Raw genomic sequence first — 14,267 nt, 5'->3', positions numbered from 1 at the left:
AGGTCCCCCGGACCCAGAGAACAGGCCCGTGACACTTCCGGGGAGGGGGAGCCGTTGGCCACCGAGATGGATGTGGCCAGGAAGCCGTTGCTACAGGCAGCGAGCCAGGACTGAGGAGCACAGCCCTGTTTGCTCTGAGCTCAGCCAGGGTCTCCTCCCAGTCCTGGGAGCCGAATGCTTTAGAGGATAAACTGAGTCACGTATCCTTTAGAGGGCATGCCGGCCTGTGGTCACAGAGCGAACAGGAGGTTGTCATCGAGCCCAGAGGCGGGACAAGCAGGTGACGCTCCTCCGAGAAGCTTGGAGTACCCGCGGCTGCCACCTGGGGACTTTCAGCCAGGAGCAGCTGCCGAATCTGCCAGGGGCCCCAGAGCCAGGTGACTGGGGCAGTGCCGTCTGTCCACACGGGAACGTGCGGCCCAGCGCCTGCAGACGCACCCGAGTGTGGTGGGAAAATGCCTCTCCGGCGGCAGCAGCAGAGGCTCCTTTTCCCACCCTGTCCTGAGGTGGCCTCCATCCGGGGTCCGGCCCTGGGTGGGGTCCACACAATGGGGTGAGGGAGTCTGGGTGTAACCCAGGTGCCAGCCTCGCGGGGTCCCGGGAGGGACGGGGAAGGTGAGAAGTACCCAGCATCGGCTCTGATTGTGCCTGGCCTGCACGAAGGCTGCCGCCCCCTCTGTGTGCCTCACTTCATCGCGGGGTACGGCGGATGGCCTGCCACCTGGACGCCAGGGTCAGACGCGGGAGGGAGTTCCAGGTGTGTACGTGCCAGTCCCCAGACCCGGGGACCCGCTGTGCGGCATCCTGAGACCCACAGAGGTTCGCCCCGCTTTTCGGAGCCTGGGCCCCTCGGCCCCACACATCCAGCTGGGCCTGTTCTGGAAACCGCACGTGGGACCAGCTCCGCGATCTACTGGAACTGCTTTGTGGAGACCCCGGTCCTCCCACCCCCCCACCAGGCGCAGTAGGAGATGAGTCTTCTGGGGACACGACCTGGGCCTGGGCGGCCTCTCCCACACGGGCTCCCCGGCCCCACGACGCCCACCTCACCTCTCGGTCCAGGCCAGCTGCCACCGTCACAATGTCCCCCGTCTCGCTGTTGATGGTGAACATGTTCTGGGATGGGCTTTGTGGGGTCTGGGTCACGATCCGGTACCGCACCATCCCGTTGGCCGTGGTGCTGTCGTCAGCGTCATTGGCCGTGACCGTCATCACGTAGGTGCCTGCGACAGAGAAAGCATCTCAGGTGGAAATTGCTGGCGACACGTGCGGCTGCGCCCTCGCACACACCCAGGGCAGACATCACCAGCCGATCGCAGATCCGCGCGGAGGCCTCCGGAGCCGCCCATCCCCCCCGCCCCCGCCACGTGCCGGACGCCGGCCAATCTCGGGAGATGGTGCTAGAAGGAAACCTGCTCCCGCACTTCCGCACAGAGACCCTCTGCAGGACTTCTGCTCGAGCTCGGGGCTCAGCCCTTCCTTCTTTCTCAGCTGCGGGAGGGCCGGGGCCCAGAGACCACGCTTCTCATGCTCGGAGCCCAGCGCCCTCCGCCCGCTCGGCTCTCAGCCTCCGCAGGGGCGCGGGGCGCGGTGCAGCGGGACGTGGGGGCGCAGAGTGGCGGGGACGGGGGCGCGGCGGGGACCTGCGGCACATAGAGAAGGAACGGGGTCTGGGCGGTCTGCGGAAGGCACGGAAAAGCGCTTGTGGGGCGCAGGGAAAGCGAGCCGAGGGGAGACCCCGCAGGGGGCTGTGCACACGGGGGTGGAGGTGGGGTGTACGTGCAGGGGTTCCTGCGGGACACGCGGCTGTCTGCGTTTCGGATCCAAGCGGTTGGGGAGCCGCCCCCGCGGCCCCGCGTCTCAGTGCTGGCGGGGGGTGGCCCGACCCTGCCTCGTGACTGCAGGTCCTTTTGGTGTCCACCCTCCCCGGGTTGGATCCGCGCATCCCGCCCCCTGGCCACTGTGATGGGTTCAGCCGTGGGCACCTTACCCATCAGAGCCAAAGGCAATAGTTTCCTTTGCTGGGGTTTCGGGGAAACCAAAAGTTGTCCCTGACCCTGGAGCTGCTGGCTCAGTGAGTGAGGTTGGGGGCTATGGGCACTTTGTGGCCACAGAAGGCCAGGGCCATCTCGGGTGACAACTCCTCCCTAGGAAGCCCCTGGATCAAGCTGCACCTGAACCTATCACCCAAAGACTTTTTAGACATCAAGACGTTAAGGAACAGTAGTTTTAGGTTCATAGCAAGACCTGACTAGAAGTACTCTCGTGTCACTGAGCGCATGCATTTCCATTCTTGTGCCATTTCAGTTTGAGTCTGTGTCACGTGCAGCTGAGTTCTGAGTAGCACCACCCCCAGCCTCGTGCCTGCCACTGGAGCCCTGGGCCCGGTGGCCCCTGTCCTGAGCTGCACGTGTTGACTTCAGTTCCTCGCTCCCAGGTTGGGAACAGCGTGCTGTCCAGGGCCCTGCAGGGGTGCAGGGAGTGTGGGCACCTTCTTTGACAGGATCCTTTCTTGGGGGTTGTTGTCTTAAGCTGGGGCTGAACCGGGCTTGGGGTTTCAAGCTGTGCAGCTAGGCCTCCAGGCCTGAGGAAGGGCAAGGAGGAGGGGGGGAAGGGCAAGGAGAGAGGGGCTCTACACCCAGAAGCCCCGTCAGCCGGGCCTCCGTTTCCTCATGAGCTCCTTGACGAGGTCCCCGCTCCCAACACGGCCCCTGACTGGTGACCCGGGGAATCAGTTTCAGGGACCAAGGCGTTCCCAAACCTTTAAAATCCCAGGCTCAGAGTCAAATTTGGTGCCTCGTGAGAGAGAGTTCTGGAGGCAGAGTGTGTGCGGGCCGGATGCTGCTAAGGCTCTCGCTGTCTGGGACCCGCCCGGTCAGTCCGTGCCCTCTGGCTGTGCCCCGGCAGCCGCTGGGTGTGGAGCACCCGGTCTGGCTTGTCAGTAGCAAGAGCTGCCCTTTAGTTTGGGCTCGTTATAACACTGTGTTAATTCAGCAGCCGCATGTTTGCTAAACGCAGGAGCCTGCTCTTTAAACAGATGATCTGCTTCTGACAATTCTTCTCTGATTGCAGAAGGAAAGCCCATCCGGTAACCAGTGCATGTTCTCTGGAAGAGATCAGATGGTTCAAGGTAGGAAAAGCACACCCGTGACCCAGTCCCCGACACAACTGCCTACACCTGGCTTAGCGTGTCAGGTCAAGGAGCCTGAATTTCACATCTTCACCACCGAGAGCCTTTCTGCCCTTCCTTTTTTTTTTTTTAAAGCAACTTTATTACTGATTAAAGAAATGAAAGGAAGGCATTTTTCACATACCAAAAAGGCAAACACTATTTAAAAATAACGATGATACAGGGACGCCTGGGTGGCTCAGTGGGTTAAGCGTCCGACTTCAGCTCAGGATCTCACGGTTTGTGAGTTTGAGCCCCGCCTTGGGCTCTGTGCCAACAGCTCCGAGCCTGGAGCCTGTTTTGGATTCTGTGTCTCCCTCTCTCTCTCTCTCTTCCAAAAATAAGTAAACATAAAAAAAATATAACGATGATACAGAATAGCAGTGATATATAGAGGACCTGGGACTCCTGCGTCCCCTTCTCTCCAGGGAGCAGACGGCCTCGCCTCAGCTTCCAGCCTCAGCTTCCGGAGGCAGTTCCACTGTCTGTATGTATCCAAATGCCTTTAAAATGTGTCCAGTCAAGAAATCCACTGGTAGGAATTTGTTCCAAGGGAAAAATCATAGATGTACAAGAGATGATTGATCTGTGCCCTCGGCTGTCCGTGCGGACATGGCTCCTGATGGCCAAGTGTGAAAATCCTCGACAAAGACTTACCAAACACCCACTACGTGCCAAGCACCGTTTTGGCATTGCATGTTAGTGAGCAAAACGGGACAAAATCCCTGATGCACAGGGGTGGGTGTGACTATCAAATCCCCCACATGAGGACCCTCGTAGGGATGCAGTGTTCCATACCTTGACTGTATGGACCCCCAAGTCCTGGCTGTGATATTGTGCTGAGGTTCTGTGAGACTGAACACACAAGCATATGCCAGCCGACCAGACACGAAAATAGAGCTCTAACCCGCCACCCGCAGGGACCAGCGGGGTGTGGGGGACATGACCCGCCACCTGCAGGGACCAGCCCTGCAAGCACAGCTCTCTACAGGTCAGCTTGGAGGAGGTGAGACCCTCTATCTCTGGTGACAATCCAGGAAGCCACACATGAGCCCAGCAGCAAAGAGCCCAGAACGGCCGGGACTTGATCAATACCTGACAGCTTCCCCGTTTAAGTCCCCCTGCTTCTGACTCAGGGCTGACCAGGGTGTGTCCCCAGTGACACCGGACACCCCCCCCCCCCCCCATCCCCAGGCCCGCAGTCCCATCAGGGACACGCGGACGCTCTCTTAGGTGCACGTTGCACGTGGCTCTACAGCGATCTCCAGTAAAAGTCCAAGTGGAAAGACCCCTGACCCGTGAAGCTCACGTCCAGTGGTGCAGACAAGCAAAGAGCGTAATCGATACGTAAATGATATTAGCTGTAGGACAGCGGGGTGCTGGTTAAATAAATCATGATGTTCTTATAATAACATTCCTACGATGGACTAGCTCAGAGCCATTAAAATGTTGTAGAAGAATATTTAATGATATCTGAAATTTTTATGATACACGTACGGCTCCCTGGAGAAGAATGAGGTTTCTCAACTGTTCAGTACGACCCCGGTCTTTAAAATCTCGTGTTTACGCAAAGGAGGGAAGGCCAGAGGGCGTATGTCAAATGCTCTCGACAGCAATCTCTGAGTGCGGGACCGCACGTGTAATTTGATTTTTGCTTCCTGAGTTTCTCCGTATCTTCCCAGTTTCCTTCAAAGAGTTGATTATCAGAAAATAAAATGTTACTAAAAAAAGCAAAACAGAAAAAGAAATACTCAGCCGAGAAACAGAATATGGGACTTCTTTTTTTTTAAACCTAAATCACAATTTGGTTTCTCTCAAAAAAGAGAGATTCTGAAAATCTGCTGGGTCTGTGGTCACCACCGCACAGTCAGGTGACAGGTGCGTCACCGGAGAACCCTGTCAAAGGTTGGAAAGGGGCAGGGTCGCTGGGGAACAGAGGAGACGGGGGCCGCGGAGCTGAGCAGGGTCCAGGAGGTGGGAAGAGGCAGGAGGAAACCCTTTTCGACAGCTTGGAGGGCCCTCTGGGGGAGGCGGCCTCCCTCCCTGTCTGGGCGTGTTCTCCACCCCAGGTGAGCTTGCCCACCCGGTGGGCACCGGGACTCTGCTGACCCGGGGGCAGGCTCTGACCTGCTGGGTCCCTGTGCCACCGTCTACTCCCGACACACGAGGGCTTCTCCTTCCAAACCCTGCCTCCTGCCTTGGTCTCGGCTTTCTTTCCCCGAGGCCTGCAGTGAACGCTGTGGCCTGTGGCCTCCTCCGTGTCCTTCTGTCCTGGGGTTTGGAGGGGTGAGCCCGACAGGCAGTGGCTAGTGGCCATGACCTCACTCCTTCCTGCAAGCCTCTGGCAAGGTGGGTGGTCTGGCAAACCTCCGCCAGGCAGCTCGAGGCCTTTCCTCGGGCACAGACAAGGTGCTGGGGGGTGGGGGGCTGAGACGGTGCTCCGGCAAACTGGACGGTTTGAAGCAAGAGAACTTTATTATCCCCCAGAAGTGCAAAAACAAAGTGTCGGCAGGGCGGTGCCCCCTCTGAAGGTGCTGGGAGCGGAGGGGGTCCTTCCTGCCTCTGCCGGCTCTGGGGGCCGCCAGCCACCCTTGGCGTTGCTTGGCTCCAAGCTCTGGCCTGCCGTCACGTGGCCTCCTCCTCTGTGCCTCAGTCCTAATCTCCCCTTCTTACAAGGGACTCCAGCCCCAGTGGATCAGGACGCATCCTAATGAATTATGTCTGCAAAGATCGTGTTTCCCAATAAGGCCACATTCCGAGCTTCCGGGGTGACCCCGGTTTGGGGGGACACCATTCCATCCGGTGCAGGGACTGGGCTGGGGCTGAGGCGGGCAGTTAAGCCAGGTAGTCGGGCTGACCCCTGGGTAACAAGGCACTAGAAGAGAGACCTTTCCAACCAAACGCCTGTGGCCTCGGGCCAAGTTGGGCTCAGGGTCAGACTGTACTCCATCCGGATCAGACCCCGGCCCTGCCGCTCCCGGGGCCTGGTTCTGAACCTCACTGAGCCTCTTGGAGCCTGGGGGTCCTCTTCTGGAAGCTGGACATCCCTCGTGGGGTCCTGAGGGCATGCGCCGTGCCTGGGGTGTGAGCAGGGCCGTCCCCATGCGTCTGGAGGCTGTGGCTGCTGGCCTCCAGCCGGGCGGGCCTGAGTCCACGCACAACCACGAGCCCCAGCTACCCCAAGGACAGGCCACGGCCCCGGGCATGCCCTCCGCTAAGGAAGCGCTTACACCAGCAGCATCTATGGTAACACGGGGAGACGGTGCGTCCTTGTTCCTGGGGCCCAGAGGATGAGAAACGAAACATCCTTCCAGGATTTTCTGGGCGCCTCCTTGGGCCTCTCTCCCCAGTAGAAAGGCTTCCATTTTTCTTGGCGAATGAAACAGAACAACGGGATTATATTTTCATCTACGCGGGGCCGCTGCCTGCTGCCGGGGTGGGGAGCATCTCTTACTGATCGCACCGGCAGGGAAAGGGGAGAAAGCAGAGGGTCGGTTCTTGCAAGAAATTCGTGTACAAACGCGGCTGTCCGCCTTAAAGGATTAATTTCACAAGCCTTAAATTGAAGTTTAATTTGAAAACTAATTCAGCCCCATAATTGGCTTTCTGCTCAAATCACTGAGGCTAAAGATTTAAATTCTTAATATTCAGATGACTTTCAAGTATCTGGTACCATCTGTGCATTAGTCCATGGCATTAATCTCAGGGAGCCCTCCGCCAGCACAGAAATAAAATAAATAAATAAACGGGCCACTAATAGAATAATCTATTTAAGCAAAAACTCTGCGTTATCAAGATGAGGGTTTCTTTGACTTCATTGGCAGCATATAGATTTCTCTGCTATTTAATATTTTAAGGCGACATTAATTTCAAAATTTATAATATAGGCCTTCACACAGTTACGAGGGGTTAGGGAAATCAGGAATTCCAATTAAAGCCTTTTTTAGTTAAAAGATAATCACCGCGGAGGCATCTTTTCTTGTGAGGGTCTCGAAGCCTGCCTCACAGAACTGTCAGCCGAGCAGCTCCGAGCTCCAGGAAGGAGGCCCCGGGCGTGTCCTGAGCCCTGGTTAGCCTCCAGGGCTCCCGGGTAGGGGGGCTGTCGGGCTGGGGCTGGGGTTCACGGAGTCCCGCCCTCACCTGGGTGCACAGCGGTGAAGAGAACAGACAGGATCTCTGCCCAGCGCTGTAAGCTAGCAACAAACTAAGTAACTCCATGAGTAATGGAGTATTACTGGAAAGCAGGGGGGCAGACAAGCCCCCTCACGTGGGCTGAAGAGGCGCCATGTGAGCTGAGGGAGGAAAAGGGGCCAGTGTCACAGCGACTGGGGGCAGGATACCCAGGCTGAGGGCACAGCAGGTGCAAAGGCCCCGAGGGAGGAAAATGCTTCCTTTTCCCGAAGGCCTCGGCCCAGGTGAGCATCTCGTACCACTCATTAGCACGTACGTAGCATATAGATTTCGGGGTTCCTCAGCTGGACAATGGACACCTTGAGGGTGGGGTTTATATTTTCCTATCCTGGAGAAAGGCGCTCTCATGTACAACATGTGTTTTCAGCAGGGGGTGGTGGGGTAGGGGGGGTGGGTGGGGAAACTGCCCACGCTACATTCTGCCCTTCTGTTTCTTTCTCGTCTTTTTGCCTGATAGTGGATGTGATGCTTAGAGGCATGGCAGCCATTTTGTGACCACGTGGCAAGAAACAAGAAGCGGAGGCAAATACCGTGTGCACGGATGGGTTCAAGCTCTCCCCCAAACCCCCACTGGTCCAAGCTGGGTTTTCTGTGACTTGTGGCCAAATGCGTTCCTGACAGAGACCTGGGGAGGGGAAGCAGTTTGTACAATGGTTAGCACTGTGGCTCAGGAGTCAGACTGCCTGGGTTTAAATCTTGCCTCTGCCCGCACTAGCTGTGTGTCCTTATTCACCTCATCTCAAAAGTGGGGAAAACGAAAGTGCCTGTCCCGTAGGGCTGTTGTGGGGAGGTCTTGGAGAGCTGCACGGAAACACGCACACATTAGCCTGCGGACATGTGCGTGAGGTCCGTGCACTGCACAAGCGTCAACATCCTGGAGTGATCTTGCACGACAGTTCTGTGAACCGTTCCCCTGGGGGAGACGGCTGGAGGGTTTGTGGGGTGTCTCTGTATCCTTACAGCTGCGTAAACCATCTGCTTTTCCTTCGGGGATTCACGCCCGCCACCTGCTCAGACTCTATGACTTGAGGGCTCGAGAACCAGACCCTGTCTGTGCCTGCAACACGCTCTCAGTGCACGCCCTGGCCGCGGGGGCTGCCTCAGGCCCGGCACACGACCCCAGCCAGGGCATGGGGATCTGCTGGGGCTCCTGCTGGACTCCCTCTCCCGGGGCCGCCCGAAGCTCAGAGACGCCTGCAGCTGCTGGGGTGGCTTGTCCACAGGAAGAGAGAGCCTCCCTGGGAGCGAGCGAGCACCGGGGAGGGGACAGTCGGACAGTGGCCAGCAGGGCTCTGGCCGGTCCCACTCTGGACACAGTACCTCGGCATCTGAGGCTGCTGCCCGTCTCTGGACTCTGCAGTTAGATGAGCCGGCGAATCCCCTTTTCCAGGGGGGCCTCTGAGGTGGGCTTTGGATACCCAGAGATCTAACAGCTGTGATCAGAGCAGAGGACCCTCTCGACCCCAAACCACGATAAGCGCTGCTCCAGCCTGCAGGACGGGCCATCCCAAGACCTCCACGCCCTCCCAGCCTGTCTGACCCAGCGATTCCAGGGAGCATTTCATGAATCGAGGGGGCGCCGGGGCTGGGGAAAGAACGCGGGGTGAACGTGGGGCCCGGCTGGGACCCTGGTCCGGAGTCAGCTTGCTAACGTCCCCAAGTGAACTACCCAAACCTTAAAAGGTTTTTACCTAGCTGAGTCAATATTTCATACATCCTTCCGTTTGTTTTCCCTGGCACGTACACCTGAAGCCCCTCATTAGCCCATCACGGCAGAGAATCGTGACTAATTTCCGGTGGTGGTTTTCCCTACCCCACAAAGGCACCGTGGGAAACCTGCCTGTCACCGTGATTCCCTGACGTAAGGGGAGGCATCGCAGAGGCCGTTTCCAAGTTCCGCCCGCCTCGGCGATGCCACAGCTTTGTTTGGTGTCAGCCTGCCCTTGACCAGGCGCGTGAGGGCGTCAAGCTGGTCCTTCGCATCGCGGCACCGCTCCGTCCCGGGCTTCGCTCTGGGACGCGGTGTCCCCATTCCCCTCTGAGGGCTGTTCTGGGGTCAGGGACAGACGCTGGGTCCCCCAGGGACTCTGAAAGCCAGTCAACACCTCGTGTAGACAGACTGAGAGGCACGGGAGTGGCCAAAGAGGACCAGTCTTGGGATCCACACCGGCCTCCGGTCTTCCCGGCCACGCTGGGCACGCCACGTGGCCCCGTGGGGCTGGGCTGATGGAGGGGCTGCTCCAGTCTCCAGGCTTAAAGGGTTATTGCTCGTTTGTTACCCTAATGAGTAAAGCCGGTCACACGTTTGGGAAGAGACTGTCTGTATCGATTTAAAAGATGGCACGGGAGGTTTGAGCTGTGATATCCAGGCGCCTTTACAGAGCGTTCTGGGTCTTGGGGCGAGAGGCCCACCGTGTCTGTGGTAACGAGGAAGCCCCCCAAGCCCGGCACCCAGTCCCCTGCCTCCGGCTGCATAAGGAGCTGGCGGCTGGCGGCTTCCGTCCAGTCTCTCTGGCTGCTTGGAGCTGATGTGCCCGTCGGCCGCCTTCCCCTGCCTCTCCAGGGGAGGAGCCGCCCCGGGTGCCGGCAGAAATGACGTCACACCCCGTCCCCTTCACTGACACCAGGCTGGCCTGCGTCTTGAGGTTCTGAGACAATCAATCGAAAATGGCATTCGCCTTGTGGAAACAGCAGCCCCGGGACACGGAGCTACGACAATGTCCTCGGGCGGGGAAGGGATGATAAATGCTCGCCCTCGCCGCCCCGTGGTGGCATGCCACCGGCCCCTCCCGGGAGGCCGCCTCTGCTCCGGGCTCCTTGTGCCCGGGCTTCCGCTTGCCCAGGGCCAGGGGCCCCGGAAGCCCTCCCGGGACGGGGCGTCGCCCACTAACTTACAGACGCCAGTCACGCTGAAGTTCAGATGGGCAAGGCGGCCTCTGGCCCTGGAAGCATGTTCCGACGTTGCGTGGGGCGCACGCGTGACAATGGCTACCCTCACATGCAGCGGGGCGTCCTGTGTTTTCGTGGCTACTCCGGGCTCAGCTCCACCCGCCCCGACCCCGCAGGCAGGTGTCCCGGGGACGACACTCCATCCTCGGAGGAGGCAGCGGTTCAGGGCCCCGCCTCTCAAACTTGGGCCTGCGCACAAACCACCGGGGGGCGGGGCATCGTGCCCGGACTCCAGGCCCCACCTCCAGAGCCTGAATCAGGGGTGCGCGCTGAGAGGTTCTGCATTGCCAGCGTGTTCCCAGCGATGCCGCTGGTCCCCGGGCAAGGTTCCGGAGTCGGCTGGGGATTCCGGCCCGCTACGCTCAGGAGGGCTGCTCGCTTCACCTCCTCGGACCCTGAGCCGTGTCTTTGCTAAAGGGGAGCGGGAGGGCGCCCGCTTCCTGGGGGATGCGGATCCAGAGACATATCACGTGCTTCGCCAGGGGCCCGGCCCAGGATGAAGTCAACATCATTTACGCCAAACTGAAGTCTGTGGGAAGACTGGCTCTTGGGTCAACTCTGAGGGGTGCTGGGCCTCGGGCACGCAGGCTCACCTCTCGGGGCTGGGGGCGTCTGGCCTTCTCGTGGGTTTCCCGGGGGGCTTGGAATAAAATGCAAAGTGTGGTGTGGGAGACCTCGAATGGCAGGTCTCCTCTCTGAGCTCGCCTCCTGCCCCGGGACCTTTGCCCGTGCCTTTTCCCTCCCCAGGCCCCCTTTGCCCACACACAGACCGCAGACCTCCTGTCCAGGCGGCTCCTGCTCCTGCTTCAGCTCTCAGCCTGTAAGTCACCTCCACAGAGGGGCCCTCCCTGATCTGCAGCCACCTCCAGGACTCTCAGCGCCCCACGGCTTCCTTCCTAGCCTTATCATCGGTGCAGTGGCCATATTCACCTGTGGTAGCCTGTCTTGTCTGCACCCCTCTCTGGACCGCTCCCAGACGCACTGTGGGACACGCAGGAGGTGGTAAACGAACGCATCAGCAGAAGGGTCCCGTGGGCGCCGGACGGCCTCCCCGGAGCGCGGGGCCTCCTTGCCCACCGGCTCTTGCTGGCCCGCCGGTCATCAGGGGCTGGGGGCTCACCTGGCTTGGAGCCTTCGTCCACAGAGCCGTTGTAGACCTGGTTGACGAACTCGGGACGGTTGTCATTCATGTCGATGACGTAGATGTACAGGTCGATGGGGTTCTCCACCTTGTTGCCGTTCATGTCCACGGCGTGGGCTCTGAGCTGGAAAGCAACACAGACACCGTCAGCCGTGGGGAACGGCCGGGAGCAGGTTCCCGCGGGCCCTCGGCAGCAGGCTGGGGGTGATGTGAGGGCCTGGGCCCCTCAAGGGAGGGTCTTGGCAGGGGTGTGAGATTGGGACGCGTCATGAAACTTCTCTGAGCCTCGGCTCTCGCCTCCGTGGAAACGGGGAAGGGTTGTCAGCAACCCTTAGTTTTTGGATGAGTTCATTCATTCATTCACCGTTCACTCATTAATTTATTCACTCAACCAGTATCTGTCACGGGCCTCTGTGCACCAGGCACTGGCTGGACCTGAGATTATTGCCCAGTGGAACGGACGTGGCCCAGCCCCGGGGCTTCTCATCTGGAAGGGAGAGGGACGTCAAGAAGGAAGAGAAGACAGGTAACTTGGCTGTATGGTAGCAGCCGGCTGGGGTTGGGAGGAGGCCGGGCAGGCCTCCCAGAGGAGGTGACGTTGGAGCTGAGGCCTGACGAAGGAGATGGAGAGGAGAGCAAGGGTGGAGGTCCCCATGGGGGTCCCAGAGTGGCTGAGGCCAGCCGAGGGGGCCGGAGAGGGGCCGTGTGGGGCCTGGGATGTGGGGGAGAACCGGGTCTGCCCAAGGTCTCTCTTCACCAAGGCTGTGAGTGTCACACGTGTCTCTGTGGAAACTGCATCACCCTGCAAGCTGGACACGTCGGACCCCAACACCTTTGCAACAGGACAGCTCCAGGCCAAGGGCACGAGAAGAGCCGTGCTGGAAGCCTGTTGGAGTGTGGGGGGGTGTCCCCGAGCTGGGCGGGGGGCACACGATCCTCTCCACGGCCTCCTTGGGGCCCTGCGCCAGCTTCTGGGAAGGAGGAGGCCGTGTGCGTTCCACACCTGCCCCACGGAGGCTCGGTTCATCGCGACGGCCCCGAGTGGAATTTCACCCTTGAAGTGTTTAAGGAGCCGGGCGGTGGCCGCAGCCTCTGGGGCGGATGTGAGTCCCCAGCACCCTGGTTAAGGGACGTGAAGCCCCCTCGCCGTGTTAGCCCCCGGCCGGCCCATCCTGCTGCGGAAGCTCTGGGCGGCGGCCAGGTGACCCTCCGCCTCCTCGAACGCGGCCCTGAGCAGCGCACGGGGTCAAGGGTCAGGAAGCCTCTGGACAAGGTAATCCTGAGCTCCGGTTAACGCTGGCATCTCCCAACGGAAGTGGCGGTGCCCGCTTTGGTGCGGCCCTGTAGCAGAAGCGGCCCCCGGCTGTGAGGCCCGGGGTCCTCCTGGTCTCCCCCCATCCCGCCCCCCAAATGTGCGTCGCATTGCTAGCTTCTGCGGGGTGTCCAAGGCCCCCTCACCGCTCGGGGGGCCCATCCTCCTGCGGAGACAGGGAAGCCGTCCGCGCCTTCGGCGACCTGCAACCCCAAGCGTCTCGTCTCGCGTGAAGGGAAGGTCCTGCTCCTGCGATGTCGTGTGCAGGACGTGTGTCTCTTCTCGCCATGGGAGGGGGACAGGGAGACGCCAACTTGTGAGCTTGGTCTCGGGCCCCAGAGGGGACGGGACGAGAGCGCTGGGTACGACGGGCGCATGCTGCCTCTCCGGGGCTTGCGCTGCGTCTCCGGCTGGAGCACGGACCGCGGAGCACCCCACGTGGGCCCCGAGGCCGCCTGCGGGTGGGCGCTGGGGTGGCACTGGACGCGCGCCTGCTCAGGGCCGGGCAGGGCCCCAGGAGCCCCACACGGGTCACTCACGCCTCGGGTTTCACAAGAACCCGAGAGACCACCTGGTTCCGACCTCTACTTTACGGACGGGGAAAGCGAGGCTCAGGAAGATGGCGGTAGTGGCGGGACTCAGCAGTGGGTCTTACGTGCGGAGCCCTCGAAGGAATCTCCTGGAGAACCATCTTGCAAAGCAAACACGACCCCTCTTCGTTTTGTGCGTTTGAACGCTCGTGTCAGTGACCCGTGGCCACGGACGATCAGCCGGCTCTCAGGTGGGAGGTGTGGCCGAAGGTGCCCGAGGATGGGGCGTGTGGATCCCCAGATGAGGGAGCGATGGCGGGTCGCCCCCCGACGGGGCGACGTTTTGTGGCACGGCTGACCGCTACGCAGGGATGCCGTCTGGGCGGGACACGGTGGCCTCGTGGCTCTGGGATCACGGTGCTTCCCCGGCCGGTGGCCGCAAGGGAGCCGGACGCTAGACAGCGGGCGGATTCCGTGCACAGCTTGAAAGCGGAGGGGGCCACGTGCCGAGGGATGCAGGGGCCTTTAGGGGGCGAGAGGGGCCCCGGCTGCCAGCCAGAAGGAAGTGGGGACCTGGGCCCGGCACGGCCTGAACGGGCAGGAAGCAGACACTTGTAGGCCGGCTTCACCTCGACCTGCACCTGGTGAGACCCTGGGGCACAGCTGCCGACTTCTGACCTCCAGAGTGTGAGCCAGGAAGCGGGTGTTATTTGAAGCCACCGAGTTTGTGCTCGCGCTGGGGGGCGCCCCGTAAGGTAGGAGTGCCGGGAGGGGCTCGTGCTGGAGCCTTATGGGGGTGTGAGGGCCGCCAGGACCCTGACCTTGGGGGGGACGGCAGAGGGCTTCACACGGTGGGACAGAGAGTTGAAAAGTGAGACGTGAGGGTTCAGTCCAGAATTTGGCAAATGGATCTGGCCGCCCTCCGGTCCGGGTCCCGTTGTCTCCGGCCGACTTGTCACCCCGCAGGGGGCAGGG

General features: G+C 60.5%; 1 protein-coding gene across 4 annotated transcripts in view; it reads right to left on the bottom strand.

The window, feature by feature from the left end:
- Positions 1 to 14,267, bottom strand: part of CDH4 (cadherin 4) — a 542,734-nt gene that overhangs the window by 50,453 nt on the left and 478,014 nt on the right. For all 4 annotated transcript variants that reach the window (XR_014137503.1, XM_081795373.1, XM_081795372.1 and 1 more), the window contains exons 6-7: positions 11,430 to 11,574; positions 1,051 to 1,223 (exon numbers count right to left, since the gene is read on the bottom strand). Coding sequence is in view for 3 of the 4 variants with exons in the window: in XM_081795373.1 (XP_081651499.1) it covers positions 1,051 to 1,223; positions 11,430 to 11,574 (318 nt within the window). In the remaining variant the exon portion in view is untranslated. The remainder of the gene's footprint in view (positions 1 to 1,050; positions 1,224 to 11,429; positions 11,575 to 14,267) is intronic.

Source organism: Panthera onca, chromosome A3, assembly GCF_046562875.1.
Source record: "Panthera onca isolate mPanOnc1 chromosome A3, mPanOnc1 haplotype 2, whole genome shotgun sequence".
Classification (NCBI taxonomy): Eukaryota; Metazoa; Chordata; class Mammalia; order Carnivora; family Felidae; genus Panthera; species Panthera onca.
This window is presented reverse-complemented; position numbering and strand designations above follow the sequence as displayed.